At 47.5% G+C, this 25460-nt stretch overlaps 2 protein-coding genes across 4 annotated transcripts; one reads left to right on the top strand and one right to left on the bottom strand.

The window, feature by feature from the left end:
* Positions 1-7848: 7848 nt before the first annotated feature.
* EPOR (erythropoietin receptor) lies at positions 7849-13669 on the top strand. 2 transcript variants are annotated; one of them, XM_020995153.2, is made up of 8 exons: positions 7849-8218; positions 11220-11349; positions 11519-11694; positions 11920-12074; positions 12170-12323; positions 12437-12524; positions 12755-12842; positions 13004-13669. In XM_020995153.2, exons 1-8 carry the CDS (start codon positions 8074-8076, stop codon positions 13667-13669), a joined length of 1602 nt encoding a protein of 533 aa, XP_020850812.1. In that variant the 5' UTR covers positions 7849-8073. The 2 variants fall into 2 exon arrangements, with proteins under 2 accessions (XP_020850812.1, XP_020850813.1); XM_020995154.2 differs by lacking the exon at positions 11220-11349 and having other exon boundaries at positions 8137-8218.
* SWSAP1 (SWIM-type zinc finger 7 associated protein 1) lies at positions 9957-25046 on the bottom strand. Of its 2 annotated transcripts, none has more exons than XM_078153917.1 (3): positions 24473-25046; positions 12477-15183; positions 9957-10310 (listed from the first exon to the last, which is right to left on the bottom strand). In XM_078153917.1, the coding sequence occupies exons 1-2, from the start codon at positions 24938-24940 to the stop codon at positions 14665-14667; spliced, it is 987 nt and encodes a 328-aa protein (XP_078010043.1). In that variant the 5' UTR covers positions 24941-25046; the 3' UTR covers positions 9957-10310; positions 12477-14664. The 2 variants fall into 2 exon arrangements, with proteins under 2 accessions (XP_078010043.1, XP_020850814.1); XM_020995155.2 differs by having other exon boundaries at positions 13058-15183.
* Positions 25047-25460: the final 414 nt, after the last annotated feature.

The following is a 25460-nucleotide window of genomic DNA, read 5'->3' as shown; positions in this document are numbered from 1 at the left end:
ATTAAGTATCTAGTCTATCAATCAGTTAATAACCATTTACTAAGCACTTACTATGAGCCAGGCACTGTGCTAAACACTAGGAATACAAAAAGAAGCAAAAGACTGTCCTTGCCCTCAAAGAGATTATCGTCTAATGGGGTAAGACTACATGAAAGGCAGCTGAAAAAATCTGAGGGTGGAGTGGGTACTTGAAGAGTGGTACCAAAGTCCAGAAAGTCAGAGTAATGAAGGGTAACTAGTTTGAGCTTTTCCTCAAAATGGAGATGGAGCCCTTGGGAGGAAATGACCAATGGGTGAAGGGGACCAGGATGGTGCAAGGATAGTACAGGGTGAGGAGCATGGTGGACCTATTAAATAGTCATGCTACAGAGAGAAATAGTGATGTCAGAGAGAGTATCAGGTTGAGGGGAAGATAATAAGTTATGTTTTGGACATGTTGAGTTTGAGGTTGCTCATGGGTCATCCAAGGAAGAGGTTACGTGAGCCACTAAGCCATAAGGGTCTGGTGCACGGAAGAGAAGTCAGAACAGGAGATAGAGAACTGGTAGAAGGAGCATCTGAAGCCTTAAGAGGAAATGTGATTACTTCATACTTATGAGATTGGCTAATATGACAGAAAAGGAAAATGACAAATGTTGGAGGGGATGTGGGAAAATTGAGACACTAATGCACTGTTGGTGGAGTTGTGAACTGATCTAACCATTTTGGAGAGCAATTTAGAACTATGCCTAAATGGTTATAAATCTGTGCATACCTTTTGACCCAAAAACACCACTACTAGTCTGTATCCCAAAGAGATTTTTTTAAAAAAGGAAAAGGACTGATTTGCACAAAAAATATTTATAGTAGCTCTTTTTGTGGTGACAAAGAATTGGAAATTGAGGGGATTGCTCATCAAATGGGAAATGGCTGAACAAACTGGTATAAGATTGTGATGTAATACTATTGAGCTATAAGAAATGACGAGCAGGATGCTTTCAGAAAAAATCTAGAAAGACTTATGTGAACTGATGTAAAGTGAAGGAAGCAGAACCAGGAGAACATTGTACAGAGTAACAACAATATTTCATGATGATCAACTGTGAATGATTTAACTATTCTCAACAATAGTAATCCAAGACAATTCAAAGGAGTCATGATAAAAAATGCTATCTACCTCCAGAGAAAGAACTGATGGAAACTGAATGAGGATCAAAACATACTATTTTTCAATTTTTTTGTGTATGGCTTTTTTTTTTGGTCTGTGGTTTTTTTTTTCACAATATTACTAACATGGAAATACGTTTTGCATGATTGCACATGTATACCCTATATAAAATTGCTTGCCTTCTTAGAGAGGGGGGAAGGAAGGGAGAGAGAAAAAGAATTTGGAGTTCAAAATCTGGAAAAAACCAAATGGCATAAATTGTTTTTACATTTAATTGGAAAAAATAAATCATTTTAGTTTAAAAAAAGAAAAGAAATAGTAAATATGATCGCCAAGGGAGAATGTAGAGTCAAGGCAGAAAATATCCATCACAAGAGGTCAGAAAATGGATAAAGAGACAGAAAAGGAGTGGTTAGAGAGGTAGCTAGGAACAGTTAGGTGGCACAGTGGGTACTACAGAGGATAAAGCACTGGGCCTGGCATCAGGAGGACCTAAATTCAAATCTGGCCTCAGACACTTACTGGCTGAATGACCCTGGGCAAGTCAACCTTGTTTGCCTCAGTTTCCTCATCTGTAAAATGAGTTGGAGAAGGAAATGGCAGGCCACTCTAGTATCTTGGCCAAGGAAACCCCAAATGGAATCACAGAGAGTTGCACAAGACTAAAATAACTGAACAACAATAATAGAGAAGTAGGAGGAAACCAGAAGAGTTGTGTCTCTGGATCCAAGGGAGAAAAGAGTATACAGAAGGAAAAGACTAAGTACACAAGGTCAAATACTGCAGGAAAGTCCGGGAGGATGAAGACTAAGTAAAGGTCCTTGGATTTTGGTGAATGGAGCCACTGCTGACTTTAGGGAGACTAGCTTCTGAGCAGTAATGGGGCAGAAGCCCAGTTGAAAGGGACTGAGGAGAAAATGGTTAGTGAGGAAGTGGAGACATTGGCTGGAGAGACTTTTTAAAATAAGTGTAACCATGAAGGGGAGGACACAGAAGCTGGATGGGAGGTCGAGGGAAGGCATGTTAGAATAGGAGAGGCATGAGCATGTCTTCAGACAGATGGGAAAGAACCAGTGGAGGAAAACAGATTCAAGATGCATGAGAGGGAGGGAATGACTGCTAACACGTGAGGAGCCCAGAGGAAATGGCAATAAAAGCTTACAAGTACCCCTTCTTCTGCGACCAAATGGAAGGAAAAGAATGATGATACTGAAAAGTTTTAAGGAATAGAGGAGAGGAACTAAAGGAATTTGGGCTGATGGCCTCCATCTTCTCAGAGAAGTAGGAATCCATGCCATGTGCAATAATTCTAGGGGACCTGGGAGGCACTAGAAGGCGCCATGTCCATTCTGGCCATTTCTGGGCTATGCTTCCTGCATTCTGGTCCTCCTCTTCCTCCTCCCAGGACTCCATCTCTTCCCTTGAGAGCCTGTGCTCTGTTAGGTGAGCTTTTACCTGATCTTGTCCAAAACTTGGCCATCATGCCACTTTCCAGTCGTTGCCACACCATGTCACTTTGCACGTACACTTGAATCCCCCCATTTCCAATTCTAACTCCCCTTTTTTGTGTTGTCTTGCCTTATTAGAATATAAACTCCTTGAGGACAGGGACTATCTTGTTAGCCTGTATTTGTACCTTGAATGTTTAACATAGTGCTTGGTGAACAGTAAGCACTTAGTGCTTTTTCATTCATTCACTGAAGGTGTGAGAGGAAAAGGTTTAAACAATCATTATGGGGAATGACTTAGAGAACTCTGGAAAAGATGGGGGGAGGCAGTTAGTGACCTGGAAGCTCAGTATGAGCCAACACTGTGATGTGGCAGCCAAAAAAGCTAGTGACATCTTGTGCTGCATAACTTTGAAGAATGAAAAGGTGATAATCCCGCTGTGCTCTTCCCTCCTCATGCCTCATCAAGAGTATTGTGTTGACTTTTGGATGCCACCATTTAAGAAGGATAGAAACAAGCTGGAGAAATATCTGGAGGAGGGTAAAGATGGTAAAGGGCCTTTAGTCCTTGTTACATGAGGATCATGTGTATCTTGGAAGAAAAGAAAAGACTAGGGGGACAGGAGGGGAGGGGACAGATAGCTCACCTAAAGCATTGGTGGAGGGCGGATTAGGCTTGTTCTGTTGGACATCGGAGGGCAGAACCAGTGGATAGGATTTTGGTGCGAAGTGGCAAATTTAAGCTTGAGGTCAGGAAAAATGTTCTATTAGAGCCATCTAAAACCAGAATGGATGGTGGCTTCCCTCATTCAAGGTCTATAAGCAGAGGGAAGATGATCACTTGTTAGGTATGTTCTAGTGAAGATTCCTTTCTGCTATGGATTGGACTAGATGGTGCCTGAGGACCCTTGCCGCTCTCCAGTTCTGTGATTGTGAGTCAATGAGAGGACAGTAGAGTAGCAGCCAGGACCTAAGCGAGGTCACAGTCTTGGATTTGCAGTGAGAAATCACCTCTATTACTTTCTCCTGTGAAAACAGCCTCTGGATAGGAATGGTGGAATCAGATGGTAGCAGTTACCCTAGGAATGAGGATTAGCAAATCAGGAATGGTTGAAGGTGGGAGTGGGGTTGGGAGTATCCATGAATAAAACATTAAAGTGGCAGCCCATGGGGTAATGGCTGAGCAAGGAGGAGAGGCTAGAATGGGGAAGATGGACTGGGAGAGTAAGGGCAGATCTAGGGACCAGAGGTGACCATGAGGGTGGAGAGAGGGAGAGTAAAAATACCTATTTATAGACCAATTTAAAGTTTACGAAAGGCCATGTGATATAGTGAATAGAGAACTGACCTCAGGAGTCAGGAAGAACTGCTTTCAAGTTCTGCCCTTGATTCTTCCTGGCTGTGTGACCATGGGCAAATGATTCCACCTCTCAGTGCCCTAGGAAACTCCGAAGGGACTACAAGTTGCAGAGAAGGTGCTAACCTGCATTGATGAAGGTAGCTTCCTCATCCTGGAATTCCCTATACTGGACAACAGGTCTAATCCTGATTCTCATCACTATCCTTACTGTTTACAAAGAATAGGAAGTTGTTGGAAAACAGTATGGCAGAAACTAGGCATAGACCAGCATCTTAAGGTCCAAATGGGTACATGATTTAGACATAAAAGGTGATACCAAAAGCAAATCAGGAGAGCAAGGAATAGTTTACCTGTCAGATCTATGGAGAAGGGAAGAATTTATAACCAAAGAAGAGACAGAGAACATCATGAAATGCAAAATGGATCATTTTGATTACATTAAATTAAAAAGGTTTTGCACAAATAAAACCAATGCAACCAAGATTAGAAGGAAAGCAGAAAGCTGGAAAATAATTTTTACTGCCAGTGTTTCTGATAAAGGCCTCATTTCTTTTTTACAGGTATTTGGAAGGGTTTAGGGGAGAGCTGAAGCAAGTCACTGCTTTCACTCCAACATCTTGGCTCCACCCCCCAAAGGCCTCATTTTTAAAATACGTAGAGAACTGAGTCAAATTTATAAGAATGCAAGTCATTCCCTAATTGATAAATGGTCAAAGGATATGAACAGGAAGTTTTCAGATAGAAATTAAAGCTACCTATAGTCATATGAAAAAATGTCCTAAATTACTATTGATCAGAGAAATGCAAATTAAAACAACTCTGAGGTACCACCTCACACCTATCAGATTGGCTAATATAACAAAAAAAGGAAAACGATAAATGTTGGAGAAAATGTGGGAAAATCAGAACACTAATGCATTGTTGGTGGAGTTGTGAACTGATCCAACCATTCTGGAGAGCAATCTCGAACTATGCCCAAAGGGCTATAAAACTGCACACCCTTTGATCCAGCAATACCAATACTAGGTCTGTATACCAAAGAGATCATAAAAATGGAAAAGTTCCAATATGTACAAAATTATTTATAGCAGCTCTTTTTGTGGTGGCAAAGAATTCGAAATTGAGGGGATGCCCATCAACTGGGGAATGGCTGAACAAGCTGTGGTATATGAACGTAATGCAATGCTATTGTGCTAAAGAAAAGATGAGCAGGTGGATTTCAGAAAAACCTGGAAAGACTTACACAAATTGATGCTGAGTGAAGTGAGCGGAACCAGGAGAACATTATAGACAGTAATAGCAACATTGTTCAAATTTTGTTTGTCTTAGCTTTTCTCAGCAATGTGACGATCTAAGACAATTCCAAGACTCACGATGGAAAATGCTATCCACATCCAGAGAAAGAACCACAGAGTCTGAATGTAGATCAAAGCATACCACTGCTCTCTCTCTCTCTTTTTCTTTCTTTTGGCTTCCCCTTTTGTTCTAATTCTTCTTTCACAACATGACTAATGTGGAAATATGTTTAATATAATTGTACATTCATAGTATATATCAGATTGCCCACTGTCTTGGGGAGGGGAGGGGGAAGGAGGGAAGGAGAAAAATTTAGAACTCAAAATCTTATAAAAGCGAATATTGAAAACTATCATTACATGTAATTGGAAAAAATAAAATACTATTAAATGGAAAAACAAAACTATCCCCTACTGAGATCACTGTGCACAACAACAGTAATGTTGTAAGGATGATCAACTGTAAAAGAGTTGGCTACTCTGATCGATACAATGATCCAAGACCATTCCAAAGGACTCATTATGAAAAAATGCTATCCACCTCCAAAACTAGAATTTTCTGAGTGCAAATTGAAGTATAATTTTCTCACTTTCTTTATTTTTCTTGCTTTTGGGGAGAACTATGGCTAATATGGAAATACGTTTTGCATGATTTTGCATGAATAATTGGTATCATTTGCTTGTCTTATCAGTGGGTGTGGGAAGGAGTGGGAGGGACAGAGAGAATTTGGAACTCAAAATTTAAAAAGAAAAGAATGTTAAAAATGAATAATTTTTGAAAAACTTTAAATAGGAAGCTGCTACCAGGAGTGGAATCTCAAAGTTCTGAATCTTGGAGGTGGTGCCTTCCTGAGAGACAGTGAAGGCTGAAGTATGGCCATGCCTGTGTGTGTCTGGAGAGGGAGAAGGGGGTTGTTGAAGTTGATGCCAAGGAATTGTATGGTCAGGTTGGCAGAAGAGTCATTGATATGTACACTGAGGTGCCTGTGGAGGAAGGCATAAAGACACAACTTGACCTAGGCATGGCATTCACTGAAAATGTTGGGTAAATGTCCTGGAGGTTGGTGGATGACAGCAATAAGTATGGGGAGGAGATGGTATAAGTGGACTGCAGGCACCTCAAAACTGAAGAATGGCTGGTGGTTGAGGAATAATCAAAATCCAGCATGGGTGGAGGGAGAACAGGGAGTATATTTGCTCCTTCTCTTAGTTATGTGAGTCAGATTACAAGAGGGGATGCAGTGGGAAAGTGGAAAGTGAGTGGGTTGAGATGGATGAAGACAAAGAGGGGTTATTGGGAGAGGGAAAGGATAATCAAATTGAGTGGAGGGGAAGAGAGATATGAGGGGAGCTGGAAGACTGATTAGAATAAGATGTTTGGATGGTAGGTAGCAGAGGAATACAACTTGGGAAGAACACTAAATTGCATGAATTCATGCACTATTATACTAATGGTGAACAAATGTCTTAATTTTTAGTTTGTAATACAAAACAAAGCAACCCCATCCCCACCCCCCCAACCCCACTCCCTGCCACCACCACTGAATTTAAGATTAAACTTAATAGGAATGCATCTATTACACAAATCAGAAAATCTACTTTCCAAGTATCAGAGTAGGGTGGAGAGGATGACCACTTGTGATAGTGTAGATTACTTTTATGTTTGGATTGGACTGGGTGACTAATGAGCTCTTTTCCAACTCAAAAATTCTGTGATTCTGTAAGTCTGGAGTCAGAAGCCCTGGGTTTGAATCCTGCCACCACCTCTTATCTGGTTGTCTTTGGGTAAGTCATATCACACTTTGGTTTCTGAGTCCTCATCTAAGCAGTAAGATGCTCGGTTTGATCTCTCAGTTCCTTTCTTGCTCTAAAGTCTGAACTAAGGCACAAGACTGGAAGCTTGTGTCCAGGAGGACAACTTGATGGTATGTGCCACAGGCAGAACTCCCCCCACTGTAGCCTTGGGGATCTAATGTGTCTCTGAGTCTAAAATAGTATTTAGAACACTACTGCCCTTTCTAATGTGTTGCCGGGGTCTCACCTTTACATGGGCATCAGCCTCCTGGATTCCATGGGCAGGTGTCCCAAGCAGGGAGAGGATAGTCCAGACAGAGGCACAGCATGGACAAAGGTAGGAAATAGGGAGAGGGAACCCAGTGTGTGTGGACCAGAAGTCAGGGGAGATAAGATTGGAGAAGTAGGGTTGGGTTAGATTATGGAGAGCCTTGAATGCCACGCTAGCCATGGTATCATGAAAAGCTTACTGGACTTGGAATCAGAATATGGGGTTCTGAAACATGGTGTACAGCATTCTCGTGCACTTAGCATGTGCACTACAGCTATCTGTATTGGTCATCCTGTCTCTCTCCTCCTACCCAATACAGTCAGCACTCCCTAATTCCCCAAACCCAGGAAGGTGCTCACACAGAATAGACATTTTTATCGAGTTCTACTGAGTGGGCAGCAATTGGAACTGATTACGTCAAGTGTCAGAGGCAAGCGCTTCCTCCATGAAGGTGCCTGGAGCTGCCTTGGGTCTCCCGCCCCTCCCCCACTGTTGGCCCCCCCTTTATCTCCCCCTCAAGGCCCCACCCCTTGTCACTGCCCGCCACTTCTCCCAGGCCCTCCGAAGGGACAGGACCCACTGCTGCCAGCTGTGTCCGGCTGCTGCAGCTGCTGCTCCAGCTGTGGTCTCTGGCAGAAACTTTTCTCCATCCCCCTCCCCCTCCAACTGGGGGTAGGGAAGGAAGAAAGAAGAGGCCCCCCTCCTCTCAAACTCTGAGAGAGAGGTGGGGGGAGGTGACAAGCAGGCCTGGGGCCAGCATGGAACGAGCTGGGCCCCCTCACTGGCCTGGAATTGGGTCCCTCTGTGTCCTACTCAGCGCAGGGGCTGCTTGGGCAACCCCTGCACCCCAGTGGGAACTGAAGCGTGAGCCAGGGCTGGAAGGTCCATTGTTTGAGAGCAAAGGTAAGCCCTAGCATTGGGAGTCCTCCCTCTGTCTCCAGCCTCATTGCCTCCTTGGTGGGTGGTACTAGAGAGCTTGAAACAAAACCAGGAATCTGAGCACCCAGCTGGAGCCACAGCCATCTCTACCCCCATCCTCCCCCCCCACAACTGCCCCCCTGCCCCCCACCTGGCCTGCGGAAGAGCTGACCAGGATCTCCTGGAGAAGACTTCATCTTCTGAAGTGGGGAGGGGAGTCAGGAGGCTTTGTGGGTGGAGGGGCATGAGGAGAAGATGAAATTTGTAAACAGTGACTGTGTGTTTTCATGGATGGGCGTACCTCATTCCCTGTGGCCCTTTCTTCACACTCTGCTGTTGGCCTTATCTGCGTGGAAAGGGTGCCTGTAGGGCCTGATATGGTTCCTTCCTGCCTCCTCCTCCCTCCAAGCCTGGGGGAATCAGTTTTGGGGCTTTCTGAGAGGCTGTCCTATGTACTGGCAAGAAGAGTGAGAGCCCTGGGCTCCAGTTCCAACTCCACCAGTGGTTATGTGACCTTGGACAGGTCAATTTTCTTCCCAGAGTCTCAGTTTCCTCCTCTATAAAGTGGGAGATAAGAATCCTTGCACTCACTACTCCATAGTCAATGTGAATTATTATTATCATGCAGTAGAAAGAGCAATGTTTGGAGTCACAGGCCAGGGGATAGAAACCCCATTCTGCTATTTATTAGGTGCATGACCTTAGATACTCAGCTGCCTAATGCCTCAGCTTCTCCCACCACAAAATGAAGAAGATGGACTATCTCCCAAGCCCCTTCCAGCTCCATATGATTTTCTTTCTGGGGAGGGAGGGGGAGGCGTGAAAGGGATGGTGATGAGTAATAGGACTCAAGCCCCAGGCCCTTGGCAGGAAGATAGACCATTTCTTCGTTGCTCCGGGAGCCCGTTTTTGAGCTTAGCTCTCCCTTTCTGCCTAGGCTCAGGGAAAGGACAAAGACAGAGGGGAGAGTCAAAGGTCCAGCAGGCTTGAAGACGCACTGGGAGTCTGGGAAACAAGTCTGCCAGGGTCTCTGCTATGAATGCTGAAGGTGTGGGTGGGCTTCAAACAGTCTGAGGTATCACGGGAGCAGAGTTCAGTGCCCAAGACAGGACCTCAAGGGGGTTACAGCTGCTGATGTTTGTAGCTTTCCACCCCTACTCTCCAACAGTCCAGGTGTAGGAGTGGAGGGTCTACTGTTCATAGCATTGGAGAGATGGTGATTATGTTCCTGATAGCAGGGGGTGATGGGGTAAAGGGAAATAGGTCCTTACATCCAGGCTTTCTTATCAGCCTGGACACACAGGGGTCTGGAGGAGGGGAGCAGCTGAATGAGACACACAGAGGGCTGCTTGGGGCTGAGTGGGGATCATGGAAGAAGAATGTGGCCATGTGCAGCAGGTGTAGGGTTTGAGGGGCTGCCATCAATTAATTAACCAATCAAAAGCATCTATCCAGGACCACAAACTGTGCTAATCACTGGGGGTATGAAGAAAAAGTGAAAAAGTCCCCACCACCCAGGGAAATGACATGTGCCCACCTAACCACATCCTTCTATACCAGAGTCATGCAGTCATCCGGCATCACCTTTCAGACTTCTACATTGCTTCATCATCATATTCATTCTCCTCATCCTGAGTTCCAGAGCAATCCAGAGCGTATATCTGGATAGTTTTTCATTCATTAATACAATTTCAACCTTTTCTTCATTAATTAATCAGTTGACTCAGAGCACCACCTCAGTTTATTAGACATTATTTGATTAACTAGAGAAACCACTTTCCCCATTCTCATCTCTGTATCAAAACCCTGTGCTAGGATTAATTCAATATCAAATAATTTACCACAGGATATATTAAAACATAATAATAGCATAAAGACTTGAATAGTTACAATATTTTTAGCTTCAAGAAATGTCACAGGTAGTCTCCAATCCTCACTGTGATCACAGCTGATTTTTTAATTCCCAGTTTTCAGTTCTCTCAAGCTGCCAAGCAAAGGCTCTTCTCAAGAATTCTTGTCCTCCTCTTCCCAAAATAAAGGTTCAAATAGTTCCATCAAGAGAGAAGGTCTCATGTAACTGAGGTGAAAAAATAAAATACTATTAAAATAGTTACAAACCCCCCCAAAAAACCCCAAAATTCTTAACCTGGGATCCAGAAATATGCTTTTAAAGTGTTTCAATAATTGTAATTCAATTGGCCTCTTTTGTTTAAAAAAAATAGAGAGAAAAACTGGAAAACAATCTCTTCAGCTTTTCCAAAGCCATCACTCTTTCCTCCCAACTGAGGGTTAAAATGTCTATTTCCACAAGATTATATTTTGGCTCTTGAAACTACAGTAACTCTAGTCTCTGTAGGAGAGGCTTTTGAAACAAGTGTTGCAGTAAGACAGATAAAATGAATACAATGTAGTTTGAGGAGGGAAGAAGAGCTTCATGCGGTAAGTGTAATCTTGAAGGGAACCAGGGATCTTGAGAAGGGGAGGATGTTCCGTGAGTGACGGACAGACAATGCAAAGGCACAGAGATGAGAGATGATGAGTCAGATAAGAGTGTCATGTGTGAGGAACAGAAAGGAGGCCAAAGGGATGGCTAGACTACAGCTCCTGCAGAGGGGAGTAGGGTGTAAGAAGACTGGAAAGTTAGGAAGAGGCCAAGTGAGGAATTGCTTTAAATGCTGAAGAGATCTTAGAGAGAATCAGAAGCCACAAGAATTTACTGAGTGGATGATACAGTCACCTAAATTTCGGGAAAATCACCTGTGTGGTTTGGCATTTCCAGGCTGGAGGCAGGGAGACCAAATGGGGTTGAAAGCAACAGTGTGTGTGATAAGAGACAAGGGCCTGACTTTGGTAGCAGAACCTTCTTTCCCTGGGCTCCGGGGGAAGGGGATGGGATGGGGAGGGCCTCCTCCTGCTTTTTTCTGGCCTGCCCACTGATGTGGCCTTCCATCTTTCACCACCTTGACCCCCCCATTCCCCACTGCAGTAACTCTGCTGTTGGCTGAGGAGAAAGAGAAGCCCATATGCTTCACACAGAGATTGGAGGATCTGGTCTGCTTCTGGGAAGAGATGGCCAGCTTGGGATCCAGGAACTATAGCTTCTTCTACCAGTTAGAGTGAGTCCCAGCACATCTTTTGTCCCCACCTCTCCCCCCCATTCCCACCCTTAACTCCCTGATCAGAGGAGTTCATCAGAGGAGGAGGGGAGAGCTAGGGGACGTTGCTTCCACTCTTGGTGACTACAGCACCTCTGTGTCCCTTCCCTCTGTCCCTGTATCTACACAGGCAGGATTTTTGGAAACCCTGCATGCTGAAGGTTGTCTGGACAGCAAGAGACACCATTCGCTACACTTGCCCATTCCCCCTGTCTGATGCCTCCAGCTTCATCCCACTAGAGCTGAAGGTCACAGCCACCCCCAATGGCACAGAGCTCCACCGGACCATCTATATCAATGAAGTAGGTATGGCTTCCAGAGGGCCCTGCCCCACTCCCCTCCCCTCTAGCACAGGAAGGATCACATGGCCACCAATCCGGTTCTCCTGGCTTGGCCAAAGGACCAGACCCTCTATGTCAACTCCCTGGTTCTGGTTCCTGGGGAGGTCTGGGCCCTCAGTCTGCTGCCAGCAACTTGTCTGTTTGTAGGTTTCCTACATCTCTCATACCCCTAACCCTGTGCCCCTCTCAGTGTTTCTGGACCCACCCTCTGGCTTAACAGTGGAACAGATGGAGACCCCCAGCCAGGTGGCCCTTCACTGGCTCCCACCTCCGATGGCCCATGTGACCAAGGACATCCACTATGAAGTCAAGTACTCGGAAGTAGCTGGCACCATGGAGCAGAGGGTGAGAACCCACACCCAGCCTTTTGGACTCCCTTACCCTCCACCCTCACCCACTGCCTTGCCTGCCCTCCTCACGGCTCTCTCCCCATCCTGCAGGTGAACATCCAGGAAGGCAGGACAGATTGTGTTATTGCCAACCTCCGTGGGCACACTCACTATACCTTTACTGTTAGGGCAAAGATGGCAGAGCCCAGCTACAGTGGCTACTGGAGCTCCTGGTCCCAGCCAGTCACAGTGTTGATAGCCAGTGGTGAGTCGAGAGGGAGTGGAGGGAGGAAAGGAGGGAGTAGTGAGGCCTCGGTTTGTAACCAGTGGTGTGGAAGAGGGCTTCTGGCTTGACCCGCCCCCTCTTTCCCTCCTCAGAACTGGACCCTCTGATCCTGAGCATGTCTGTGATACTCACTGTCATTCTGCTCTTGCTAATCATCTCAGGCCTCCTCTCACAGCGCAGGTAAGCCCCCTCTCCCTGCTCTCCCACCCCAGGGAAGCAGTGCTGCAGTGAAAAGAATGATGGTCCTAAAGTCGAGGACCTGAGTTCCAATCGCCGTGTGACCTTGAGGAAGTCATTTAACCCAATGGGTGTCAGATTTTTGATTGAGGGGGCCGTACTCAAAGGTCTCTAGCGTTGGCCCAGCTGGCCAAGCAGGCCCTTCCAGCTTTATTTTTCCTCGATCCCCTCAGGTTTCTGAAACAGATGTTTTGGCCGGGCATCCCTAGTCCAGAGCATGGGTTTGAGGGCCTCTTCACCATCCACAGAGGCAATTTCCAGGTAGGTGGTGAAGCCTGGGCCAGACTCTGCTCTCTCCCCTTGGGAAGGCCTGCAAGGCCTCCAGATCCCAGGCTCCTGGGCTGAGACCCTCCTTGTAGCCAGGCCCTGAGGTCATGCATCCAGAGGGGCTCCCTGGGCTAAGCTCGGTGTTATTATTACAGCTGTGGCTGGGACAGAGCAACGCCTGCTTGTGGTGGGGGCCGCTTGGCGCTTACCTGGAGGAGCCACCAGCCAGGCTGGAAGTACTCTCTGAGCGCCGATGGGTGGCTCCTGCTGAGCCAGCCCGGGAGGAGGAGCCCCTGCTGGTGCCAGAGGCCAGCCGGCTGGCCCAGGGAGCCAAGGACGACTACCTCGTGCTGGACACAAGGCTGCTGCCCCACAGTCCAGCAGCTGGGCCCCTGGGGCTGGGTTCCTGCAGCCTTCGGGGCTCAGGCAGCAGGGAAAGCAAAGTCCTGGAGACTGAGGGGGACCCAGCCGTGGAAACAGATGCCAAGTCTGTTTCCTCTTCCACGGCCTCAATCTCAGCCCTAGAACCTGAGCAGGAAGAACAGGCGTCAGCCTCCAACTTTGAGTACACCATCCTGGATCCCAGTTCTCAACTGCTGTGCCCTCGAGCCTCCCCACCCTCCTCAACCCCTCAGCCCCCTGACCTTAAGTATCTCTATCTTATGGTGTCAGACTCTGGAATCTCGGCCGACTACAGCTCTGCTGGCTCCCAAGGGGCCCCTGGCAGCTCACCTGAGGGCCCCTACAGCAACCTCTACGAGAACAGCCTTCTCCAGCCCAGCCCAGAGCCTCTGCCCCCGAGCTATGTGGCTTGCTCCTAGTGGGCAGCCTCAGGACCAAGGCTGGCAGCTCTCCTAGGAGCAGCTGCAGGAAGGCAGGAGGAAGGGGGCATGCTTCCTTCTCCTTCCTTCCTCATTCCTCGCAGAGGGCCAGGGGGGGCAGGGACGTGGGAGGAAGGAGGTGGCACAGCTGCAGGGCACCACAGCCTCTGAAGACCAGGGGTGGGGGGAGGGGGGAAATCACTGTCCAGCAGGCCCTGCTTTGCCCTTTTATAAATATTTTTGTAATAAATTTAATTTTCTTTCCATGGGAGTCACACCTTCTGAAAAGAAAGGAGAAAAGAGGACTTGACTGTAAACGGGAGGGAGGCTGGAGAACCACGAAGCTCAGGCGTCTCCAGGAGGGAGGACAGAACAGCCAGGGGAGGGGGGACTGAGGAAGCAACATGGGGTCCCTTCCCTTCTCTGGGACTTGGTTTTCTCCTCTGTGAAATCATGGTAATGGGTGGGGTGGTGATCTCATGGTACCTTCCAGGGCACAATGTTACAATTGTAGGAGATGGATGAGGCTGGAGGGACAGTATCAGGCCCAGGAACCAGGAAAGGACCACTCCCACCCACCCTCACCCCGCCCAAAACTTCCATCTCAGCCTGGGATGGTGGTAAGGCCTGATCAGAACATCATTTATTCCATGTGAGAAGGGCAAGTGCAGCTCACCTTCCTTCCCCCCCATGTCCTCTACTGCCCAGGCTCCACAGCTCCTTCCACACTCCTAGCCCACCGCACTGGTGAGGAAGAAGCCACATGGAGCGTGGTGACCACCTCCTCACCCCCGTGGCCCAGGCACAGAAGACTTGTTGGGGATATTAGACAGTGTCACAGCATTTTACCCCACAGTGACAAGAGAGCACAGCTGTCAGGATCCAACTGGACTTACGCCCATGGCAGTGTCTCCACCCACCTCCAGACAGCTGCTCTCAGATACAAAGGCAATGTGGCTGGGGAGAGACAAGGTCCCGTAAAGGCTGCCCCCATCTCAGCTGGGGCTGCTGGGCTCAGCTTTCTGAGATGGGTGCTGGGATGCTTGGCAGCTCACTTGGGAAATGGCCATTTCGCCATCGTGTCCAAAACTCAAGGACCATTCCTGCTTGGGGAAGCCTGGCCCACTGGAGAGGCGGGCCCTGAAGCACTGCTCAGAGTCCTGGGGCCATGCTGCTGCCAGGTCTGGGGGCTCAAGCTCTAGCCAGAGGCACGTGGGCAAGTATCTCTGGAGCACTGTCAGTTGGAGGGAAGCTGCCTCCGGCTCAGCCTCAGCAGGGCCTCGCATGGTGACCAGGAGTCCACAGCCACTGCCTGAGCAGCCTGAGAAGTGGGCGGCCGTGTCCACCAGCAGGGCTGCCAGGTGGGCACATGCCTGGGCTCCAGAGGTCTCTGCCAAGTACTCGTCTATCCCATCCAGCAGCAGGAGGGAGGGGGGCTGGGCTGCTCTCTCGTGCATGGAGCTCAGAAGCTGCAGCAGCTCCCTCAAGGATGGCGGATACAGGAAGTGGATTTTCTAAAAGAAAGGAGGCAAAGGGATAAGATAGTAAGGGCTGGCCTTCATGTAGCACTTTAAGGTCTGCCAAGCCCTTCACACTGGTGATCTCCCAGATCCTCACAGCAACCCTGGGAGGTGGGTGATGTTATCATCACCATTGGTAAGGATGGCCCAGTGACTTGGCCATCCCACTAGTGAGTCCCTGACGCCAGATTTGACCTTACTCCAGGTCCTGCGTCAGCCTCAGGGAATCTTCCACTGTGCCCACTAGGGAAAATAACTGAAACAAGCCAGAGGGGGGAAAAGAATCCCAAAGGTCAGAACTGCAAGGGAGCTCTGACCACAGAGCTTCCAATGGCCCCATCTCCTAATGAGCCAAGCCCAAACTGCTTAGCTTGGTATCCAAAGCCCTACAATAGTTAGCCTCTCCTCCCCTCCCTTTCAGCCTAGTTGCCTCATGCTTCCCACAAATTTAGATTCATCCCAGGCCTTCAACAAGAAACTTCTTTTATCTTTCCCCAGTCTAATCCAAATCCTACCCATTCTTCATGGCAGAGATCACAAAACCCTGTCCCATTCCTTGCCTCAGGCCACAAGGATACATCCTATATGCTCACAAGCTGAGGTGGTCTCACCCTGGATGCCATCCTTTACTATACACACCTATTAGTCATCATATGTATACTTCGTCCAGTCAATTCAATTCCACAAACATTAGGTAGGCACCTACTATGTGCAAGTCATGGGAGTAGGTTCTGAGGATACAAAGAAAAAAATGACAGGGAGTACCTGAAGGGAGCTTACATTCTACTTGGGAGACTGAGGCCTGTACACAGATGGTATCTAATTAAAGTTAGAATGGGAAGGGGAAAAAGAGAGAGAAAGCTAGAGAGAAGTAAACATTTTGAAACTCCCACTTTGAGGGTGAAGAGTGGGGATGGGGGAGCTCTAGGAGGATGGAGAAAGATCCCAGGGGGAGATGAGTGGGGAAAACCTTTCAGGAATGGTGGCTAGACCACAAAAACGTCCACAGGCAAGAAGAAAGAGCCCATCCAGCCAGAGGAATGGCCAGCCAGTGGTCCACTTTCACTGCAATGGGGGGTAAGCAGACAAGACCATGTGACACATGGCTGAGAGGGTAGTTTGAAGCCTGGTCGGGGAGATCCTTCGGAGCAGGCAAGTGACAAAGATCATTTTGGCCACTGTGAGGTGGACAGATTAGTGACGGGGGTGGGGACTGGAGACAGAGAGACCAATCTGGGGGTAACAGTCCAGGTGAGAAGTGACGGGGGGCACCGCACTAGGGTGGTGTCTGTGTGAATGGAGCCAAGGGGATGGATTTGAGAGTAGTACTGAGAGGATTTAGCACCTGACTGGGAGGAGAAGGGGGACAGGGAAGAGCCAATGGTGACTCCAAAGTTTTGGGACCAGGTGACTGGAAAGGATGGGGGTGCTAGCAACTGAAACAGGGTCACTGGGAGGTGGGGCAGGTTTAGCAGAGAAGATAATGAATCCATTTAGGACAGGCCGAGTTTGAAGCATTCGTGGGATGTTCAGATAGAGATGTCCTGAAGGCAGTGGGGGATGTGGGAGTGAATCCAGAGATTAGGGCTGGATATCTAGATTTGAGGGCCTTCTACACAGAAGCAATAATTAAACTCATGGGCACAGATGTCTGCCAAGGGAGAAGGAAAGGGGACCCAGCACAGAGCCAGGGGACAGGGATTGGGGAGGACACTGTGGAGGGAGAAGGTGATACATGAGCAGGAAATGAGAAGGAGGAGCAGCCAGGCTGGGATCGAGAGTGACCAGGAGAAGGCACTGGTGGAAGGGGCGGAAAATAATGTCCATTGTTACAGAAAGGTCAGGGATGGTGAGGACTGAGAACAGACCATCCCATCGACCAGTTAAGATTTGATCTGTGATCTTGAGGAGAGAAGTTTTCTTCAAATAGAACAGTTAGAAGCCAGGGGTTCTAAAGAGGTTGAGGGGTGAATGGGGAGTAAGGAAATGGAGTAAATGTCAATGATTCTTTCTAGGAGTTTACCAGTGAAGGGGTAGAGAAATAATCATTCAAGGGGATGGAAGGGTTTTTAAGGCTAAGGTTGACCTGAGCAGGACTGTAGGTATGATAGGGAGAGGCTGACAGTGAAAGAAAGAGAAGGCTCCTCTTTCAACAAAGATGGCAGGGGATCAGATCAAAGGTACAAGGGGGAAGGACTGGTTAAGTCATAACAAGAAAAACAGTCACGTCCTCCTCTGTGATTGAAACACAAAGAACAGATGTTGGGGAAATGGAGAAAGGTTCCAGGTGTGGAGGAAGGCGGATGAGGGTGCTCCAGTGGGTCACCTCAATCAAAAGGGGAGGCCAGACCATGTGCTGAGAGGCTGAGGATGGGGCTGGAGGCTTGAAGAAAGAAGTCTGGACCACCTCCATGAGGAATGAGATCAATCTAAAAGGACTCAATGCCCTGCAGCAGGAAGAATCCAGTTGAGGTTAGAGAATATGAATCGCTGGTGGACCCAGCAAAGATAATGTCAACGTGGTATCATTGAGCAGCATTCAGCCGCTCAACAATCCCAATCCGACCTGAGAAGGCAGACAGCAGGAATGGTCTTGAAAGAGGATGAACAAGGTGAGAATGTCAGCAGGAAAGAGGCTCAAGGTTCGAGGGCACTGCCTTGTAGGGCAGTCTAAGTAAAGGGTGTGTGTCTCTTCTAAGTACCCCAGAGATATGTGCAATTTAACTTTTTAATCAATGACTTGGACAAAGGCAATTCAGTTAATTGTTGCTGAATTCACACATGATACAAGGCCAGGAAGGAGAGTTAAGACATTGAATGACAAAGTCGGGATCCAAAAAGATTAGATTGTTGAGTTAAAACTAATATGATGAAATTTAAAAGATATGAACATGGAGTCTTGGGTTAAAAAAAAATCAACTTTGCAAGTACAGCATTATGTGGTACAGTAGACAGAGTGCTGGGCCTAGAGTCAGGAAGACCTGAGTTCAAATTCATCCTCAGATAATTAGTTGTATTACCTCAGGCAAGTCACTTATCCTCTACCTGCCTCAGTTTCCTGATCCGTAAAATGGGGATGATAATAGCATCTACCTCATAAGGTTATTGTGAGGGATCAAATGAGATAATATATGTAAAATGCTTTGCAGACTTTAAAGTCCTACATAAAGACTAGCCAGCTGTCATTAACATGGCGGTGACGGGGGGGATGGCTAGGTAGTTTAACTAGGGAAAACAACAGCAATGACAACGTGGGATTTTGGTAGACCAAGGGAAGGTAAAAGAAGAAAAAATCAGCCCTCAGGTCCTCGAGTGGCTGTGTGGGTACGAGCACCCTTTATACAGGCTGGGCTGAAATCCCTTTGGAGGGACACGGGAGCCACCCCTGGGATTCGACTGGCCTGAGGAATTCGGCTGGAATGATCAGTTTGACTTCCTTGCTCCCAAAGGCGTAAAAGGGGGCAGCTAGGTGGCACAGTGGAGAGAGCTTGGCCTTGGAGTCAGAAGGACCTGAGTTCAAATCCGGCCTCAGACACTCGACATTTACTAGCTGTGTGGCCCTTAACCCCGACTGCCTCACCAAAAAACAAAAACAAACAAAAAAAACCCAAAGGCCCAACCTATGTGGAACCGGTACTTCAGAGGTTTCAGGGGTATTTCTGTCACCCTTTAGATTCCTCTTCTTGGCCCTGTGCTGCTGACTGCTGGCATGAATGAGGAGGCGGAAGGGAGTAGAGTTTTATTTTGAATTTAATTAGGAATTTCTCCTTTTTCATCTTATCACAAGTAAGGTGGTTTTTATTTCATTTTCTGAGGACTCGATGCTCCTAACCCTGAGCCTGAATTTCTGCCATAGCTCAGTGTAGAGGCAAAGTGTCCAGGCCTGGGGAGGGGCTATTTCCTCCGTCTTTAGCCCAGTCACACCTAGAACACTGCGTTCAGGTCTAGACACCATGCTTTAGCAAGGACATTGAGAAGCTGAGGAACATACCCAAGAGGACATGGTCAAGGATGGGTCAGGGGTCTGGGATCATGCCCCATGAGCATCCCTGGGAATGTTTATCGGAGGGAAGAGAAGACTGGGGGGCAGGGGATGGGACGTGAACATGAGAGTCACCTTTGAGTGCATAAAAAACGGTCACGTAGAAGTAGAATTAAGATTATTCTCCTCAGCCCTATAGGCTAGAAGTTGGAGCAAAGAGAAGACAGTTCTGGTAGGGCAGACCTAAAGGGAAATGTGACCAAGAGAGCTCTCCCAAAGTGGAAAAGGCTGCCTCTGGAGGGAGGGGCCTCTCCCTCACTGGAGGTCTTCATGCAAAGGCAGCATGAGCCCTTCTGGGGCATATCCCAGAGCAGGCCTTGTCCGGTTATGGGATGGACAAGGTGGGGTCTGAGATCCCTTCCACCTCTTAAGACTCTGTCAAGAGGATTCTAGCAGAGGATGGAGGACTGGGATGGATTTAAGAACTGGAGCTCAGAGTGAGGCCAGAGGCGCATGTTAGGAAGCGTGAGGCCACGAAGGAGATGCTGGGACAGCAGACTGTGATCAGCAAAGGGGCGACTGCAGAGTTCTATTCAATAAACATTTACTAAATTACAACTCTGTGCTAGGCGCACAGAGGTAAAAAGAAGCAAAATCATTCCAGCTGACAGGGAGCTTAGATGCTATTGAGGGTATACAGCATGTACTTAGATAGCAAATACAGTCATTTCAGTAGGGAGAAAGCACTAATGACGGGCCTTGCATCAGAGGCAGCACCAGAACTAAGCCTTTTTGAAGGAGGCAGGGTGGAGGAAGGTGGACATTTCCAGGCATGGAGACAGTAGCCTAAGCAAAGTCCCAAGATGGAATACCAAGTTTGGGAAACAGCCAGTGGTCCCGTCTGGCTGGAAAATAAGGCTGAAATGGTCAGTGGGAGCCAGAGGTCAGGCTGAGAAGCTTGTACTTGATCCTAGAAGCAACTGAGAGACAGAGAAGACTTCTGCATATGAAAGTGACATGATCAGGCTGGGGTCTTGGGAATGTCAATTTGGCAGCTTTGCACAGGGGACACTGGAGAGGGGAGAGATTGGAGGCAGGGAGACCCATTATTAGGAAGCTACTGCTAATCTAGGCAAAAATGAATGAGGGCCTGAACTCAGGTGATCATTGGGTGATCAGAAAAAGGATAGATATATGCAAAAAAAAATGAGAGGATAGATGTGAGAGATATTTTATAGAGAGAAATCTCTCCAATAATTGGATGTGGGAGGGGAAGGGAGAAGAAAGGGTCAAAGATGACATCAGCAGGACTGGAATGATGGCAGCTCCCTCAACAGAAATAGGGAAGTTTGGAGTAAGGAGGGTTAGGAAGGGGAAATGTCATGAGTTCTCTTTCAGACTCTGAGTTTGAAATGCAAATGGGATCTCCAGGCAGAGATGTCCAGCATGTGGCTGGTAATGTAGGATGGGGATATTAGGCCTGGATAGAGAGGGCTGAGGATAATGAATCCATGAAATGGGCGAGATCACTGAGAGTGCGAAGAGGAGGGCCCAAAACGGAGCTCTGGGGGAATATTCCACACTTAGTGGGTAGAAGATAGATGATGATAAGCCAGCACAGGGGTCTGAAAAGGAGCGGTCAAGCAGATTGGAGAAGAATCAGCATAAAGCAGGCCTGCACAACCTGTCAAAGGATTTCGGGCGACCTCAGAAAAATGTAGAGGATGCCGAAGGTTGTGCAGGCCTGGCATAAAGCAAGGTCACAGAAGCCAAGAGGAGGTGGGCCCAAAGTTGCAGAGAGGGAGTGAGCAGTTAAGGGATCACTAATAGAGTGTTTATGTTCAGACCCTGCCAATGTAGGAATTTATTTTCCTTGACTAAGAGAAACTTTTTGCAAAGTGCTTTCCAAATGTTACCTTCTTATTTTCCTCATTTTACAGATAAGGAAAGGCATATAGGCAGCTAGATGGTGCTAGATGGATAGAGAGATCTGAGTTCGAATCTAGCCTCACACACTTACTGGCTGTAGGACCTTGGGCAAATCACTTAACCTCTCAGTATCCTCAACTGTAAAATGGGGGATAATACAGCATCCACTCCCCAGGTTGTTACGGGGAATCACATGAGATAATATTTGGAAAGTGCTTAGCACAGTGCCTGGCACCGAGTAGGGACTATATAAATGCTAGCTATTCTTCTTAAGAAACTGAGGGCAACATAGGTTAAGTGACTTGCCCAGGGCCATATAGTTAGAAAGTGTTTGAGGCTAGATTTGAACTCAGGTCTTCCTTACTCCAAGCCCAACACTATGCATGTTTGTTTGAAGGGTTTTGTTTTCATTTTTTCTTTACATTTTTTTAATTGGGGGAAAGGAGAGAGCAGAAGAGGGGGAGAGAGGGAAGAAGGGGGGGAAGGAGGGGGAAGAGGGAGAGAGAATTTATGTGTGTGGTAGAGGGAGGAATAAGGTAGCCAAAAGAAGTTATTAAAACATCTTTTTTTAAAAATGTACAGAAGAGAGGAGGAATGTCAGAGAGTATCACAGAGAAATGAGAGCACTTTGAAAGTTACCTGCTGAATTTATTATAGAAATTAAAAGCAAAGCAAGCTAGTTTCATGTACAATCATCCTTTGTTCCACTATGTATACAGAAATGATCATTTTATTTGGTGTTTATCAAGTTCAGAATATTTTTTCTTAAGAAAAAAAAAAGAGCTCATCACACTTGTGGAGAGAGCAGTGTCAGTCAAGTGTTTGGGCTGGAAACCAAGCCAAAAAAGGGGTTGGGAAGTGGGGAAAGAAATGGAGGCAAGGACTGCAGACCATCAGGGTTAAACTCAAGGTCATATTTCAACTTAGAAAATCACAAATTCATATTATGTTTATTTTGTTAAACATTTCTCAGTTACATTTTAATCAGGTTTAGCCCCCACTGGGGAGGTTTGCAAGTCATGAATTTGACACCTCTGAGGCAGAATGCCCTTTCTAGGAGTCTGATATGGGTCTGTTTGATCAGCTCAAAGGGGACATAGATAGAAGATGATAACTTGAGCAGATGGCAGGGTCATGAGAATGTTTTTTTAAGGATGGAGGAGATACTGGCCTATCTATAGGCTGCAGGGAAGAAGGCAGGGGATAAGGAAAGCTCAAAGATCAACCAATCAATCAGGTACTGTGCTAGGGGTTAGGAATACAGACATTAAAACCAAAAAAGTCCCTATCTTTAAGGAGTTTACATGCTACTGGGAGGGGAAACAAAACAGGTAGAGAAGTCAACACAAAACATAAACAAAATAATTACAAGGTAACTTTTTAATTTGGGGGAGGGCTCAGAAAGAGGTGGCCCTTGAGTTGAGCTGTCATGTTTGACCGTGGACCAGAAGCCCCCCCAAAGACCTGGATAATACGCTGTGGGGGAAGGGCCAACCCCAAAGTGTCATTTTATCTTTCTGGCTTGTTTTGCCCCCATCCCAGAGTTTTACTCCAGGCAAATCTCCAAAATAAAGCTTAGGTCAGAGACAACTGAAATGACTGAACAACAAGGCTGTGAAGGGAAAAAAGTGAGGTCAGAGAAGGGAAGATGGACCAAGGGTGGGGTGGAGAGGTGCAGGGCAGGGTGAGAAGGAAGAACAGGTGAGGAGGGACCTTAGAGGTTATCTAGTCCTTAAGATCAAAGGATCATAGGTTTTAGAGCACACAGATCATCTCATCTAACCTCATTTTGCAGATGGGGAAATTGAGGTCCAGGGTGATGAAGTGACTTGTTTGTTAAAGGTAACACAGAGAAGTACCAGAGTCAGGGCTTGATGCCATGTCCCTTGAGTCCAAATGCAGCAATCTCTCCAATATACCAAAATCATAGAAATGGAAGAGTTTTAGGTGATGGTGAAATCTAAGGTGTCAGCACCTCTGTGGTTTGCCAGAGTAGAGTTGGAGTTGATGGGAATTGAAGAGATTAATGAACTGGGAGACTAGGGCATTATAAAGTCTGTTGGCATGAGCCAGGTGCTCAACTTCTGGAGGAAGGAGAGAATATGATCTGGAGCTTAGTAGATAACAACAACAAACATCTGGATAGGGTCTGATGATAGAAATGTTAAATGGAAAGGTGGTTGAGCACCGGTGCAGAGAGAGGGTCTCAAAGTGGATGACTCCTGGCTCCGAGTATCAAGGGACATGACATGAGACAGACTGGCCAGGACCAAGATGGTCACAAGGCATATGCTACCCTCAGGATAAAGCCAGGTTCCGGTTACTGCCTGAAGGTAGAAAGAATAGGAGGGGAAGAGATGGAAGATGAGGGAGAGCTTGTTAACAAAATGAGTGGAAATTCCACAGGGAACAATGGAAGGGGAAAGCAGAGGAGGGAAAGGAATTGAGCTGAGTTGTACAGGGATGAGCATTCTGGGAGACACAGCAGGGGAAACAGATTTCCTCTAAGTCAGGTGGAAATGATGAACCACAGGGATTAGTGAAGCAGGAGGTAGCAATTTGCCAGCAACAGGGCAAGGGGAGAATTAAGTAGGGAGACTATGACCAGGGTCTGCTCCTTTCCTGATTGAGCCCAATTCTTCAAGTCCCTCCCCACTTTATTTCACCTTCCACAAAGCTGCCAAAGGCCGGTATTATTCCTCAACTCATCAAATTCCAGTGGCTCCTTATTGCCTCTAGAATAAACATACAAACTGCTCTGTTCGGCCTTCACAACCTAGCCCCAAACCTACTTTTCCAGCCTCAATATACATTACTCCCGTAGGGGAACTAGTGCAGCCAGCCAGGCTCCTCCTGCCATTCCCCACACAACCTGTCAGTGTCTTTGCAATGGCTGTGCCTCCATCCCCATCTCTGCCTCTGAGAATCAAATACTTTCATCAGGAGTCAGCTCAAGCATACTCCCAAGAAGTCTCTTCTGATCCCCCACAACAGCCAGCGCCCACCACCCCAAACCGCCTTGCATTTATTTTGTGTTTGTTCTGCATATATTATGTAGACACATGTCTCCCCTGGGAGCTCCTTGAAGGCAGGGGCTAGGTTTTTCTCTTTTTGTATCCCCAACAACTAGCACCGTGACTGACAGACATTGGGAGCTTAATAAATGGTGGGTGACGGGCTGTGTCCCCAAAACATTAACCCTGCCTCCATCCCAGAGCCCTGCCCCGTCTACGGCCCCTTCTTTCTCCCAGAGCCCCGCCCCATTGATGGCTCCGCCTCCCCGCCCAGAGCCCCGCCCCGTCTGTGGCCCTTCCCCCTCCAGAGCCCCGCCCCACATATGGCCCCGCCCCCCGAGCTCCGCCTGTCAGTTACCTGGAGTTTAAGCGGGTCCCTAGCAGCTCCCGCCTTCCATCCCGGAGGCAGGCTCTGGAGGGCCCTCCGAGCCACAAACAGCACGGGGCCTCGACCTTCCCCCGCTGCCACCAGGGCCGCCGCGAACAGCAATGCCGTCTTCCCGGAGCCCGGCTCCCCGAGCAGCAGAAGGCCGGTACCTTCCCCAGTGGCACAACCTTCTCTGCCGACCCCTGCCCCAGGACTCAGCAGCTGCTGCAGAGCCTCCATGCCCGCTCTCAGCCCTCTCTCCGCGCTGGACACGCGACCAATCAGAGCGTTACTCTGCGCTAATCCCTCCCTCTTGAAGACGTTCCATTGGCTTAGACTCAGTTCACTTAGGCTGCTCGCCAGGGGAGCCCAGCGTTTGTCCAGCCCCGCCCCCCAATGGGCGATGATTCCACGTGATTTTTCCAGGCTTGGTGTGTAATGTGGGGCAGTGTCTTCCATGACGCCTCCTACTGCGCCCTTCTAGGTCACGGAGCCCCACTTCTTCATTTTCTCTTTCCCTCTTCTTTGTCTCTTCTCCAGTGCCTTCTGTCAGTTAAGCATCTCCTATTTTTCCTGCTTATAGTTTGCTTTGTGTATATTTGCATGTTGTCTCCCCAATTAGATTGTAAGCTCTTTGAAGGCTGGGACTGTATTTTGCCTCTTTTTGTATAACTAGCACTTAACACAACACCAGTGCCTGGCACATAGCAGGCGCTTAATAAATGTTTATTGATTGATCTTGCGTTCTCCAATATCTTTAAGCTCCATCTTTTGTCTGTACTGCATCTTCCTGTTTGTTTCTCAATCAAGTATTTATTAAGTACCTACTTTGTGAAAGCCCTGGAGATACAAGGACAAATAATGAAAAGATTCCTATGCACAACGAGCCTTATTAAACAAACACCTTCTGTCACTAAAGTGCCTATCAGCAGAAGCATAGACCAGAAGGTGAGAAAGAAAGTCAGTACCAAGTACCTGA

Source organism: Phascolarctos cinereus, unplaced genomic scaffold (assembly GCF_003287225.1).
Source record: "Phascolarctos cinereus isolate Bilbo 61053 unplaced genomic scaffold, phaCin_HiC Scaffold_4;HRSCAF=312, whole genome shotgun sequence".
Classification (NCBI taxonomy): Eukaryota; Metazoa; Chordata; class Mammalia; order Diprotodontia; family Phascolarctidae; genus Phascolarctos; species Phascolarctos cinereus.
The sequence above is the reverse complement of the archived record's forward strand: the minus strand, read 5'-3'. Positions and strand labels throughout refer to the sequence as shown.

Bases quoted from the DNA above. Each gene is read 5' to 3' on its own strand.
- EPOR (XM_020995153.2), top strand. From the start codon at position 8,074: ATGGAACGAGCTGGGCCCCCTCACTGGCCTGGAATTGGGTCCCTCTGT. The intron at 11,695-11,919 runs GTATGGCTTCCA...TGCCCCTCTCAG, and splicing joins CATCTATATCAATGAAGTAG to TGTTTCTGGACCCACCCTCT. The intron at 12,324-12,436 runs GTGAGTCGAGAG...TTCCCTCCTCAG, and splicing joins CACAGTGTTGATAGCCAGTG to AACTGGACCCTCTGATCCTG.
- SWSAP1 (XM_078153917.1), bottom strand. From the start codon at position 24,940: ATGGAAGACACTGCCCCACATTACACACCAAGCCTGGAAAAATCACGT. The intron at 15,184-24,472 runs GTAACTGACAGG...CCTTTCTTTTAG, and splicing joins GGGACCCGCTTAAACTCCAG to AAAATCCACTTCCTGTATCC.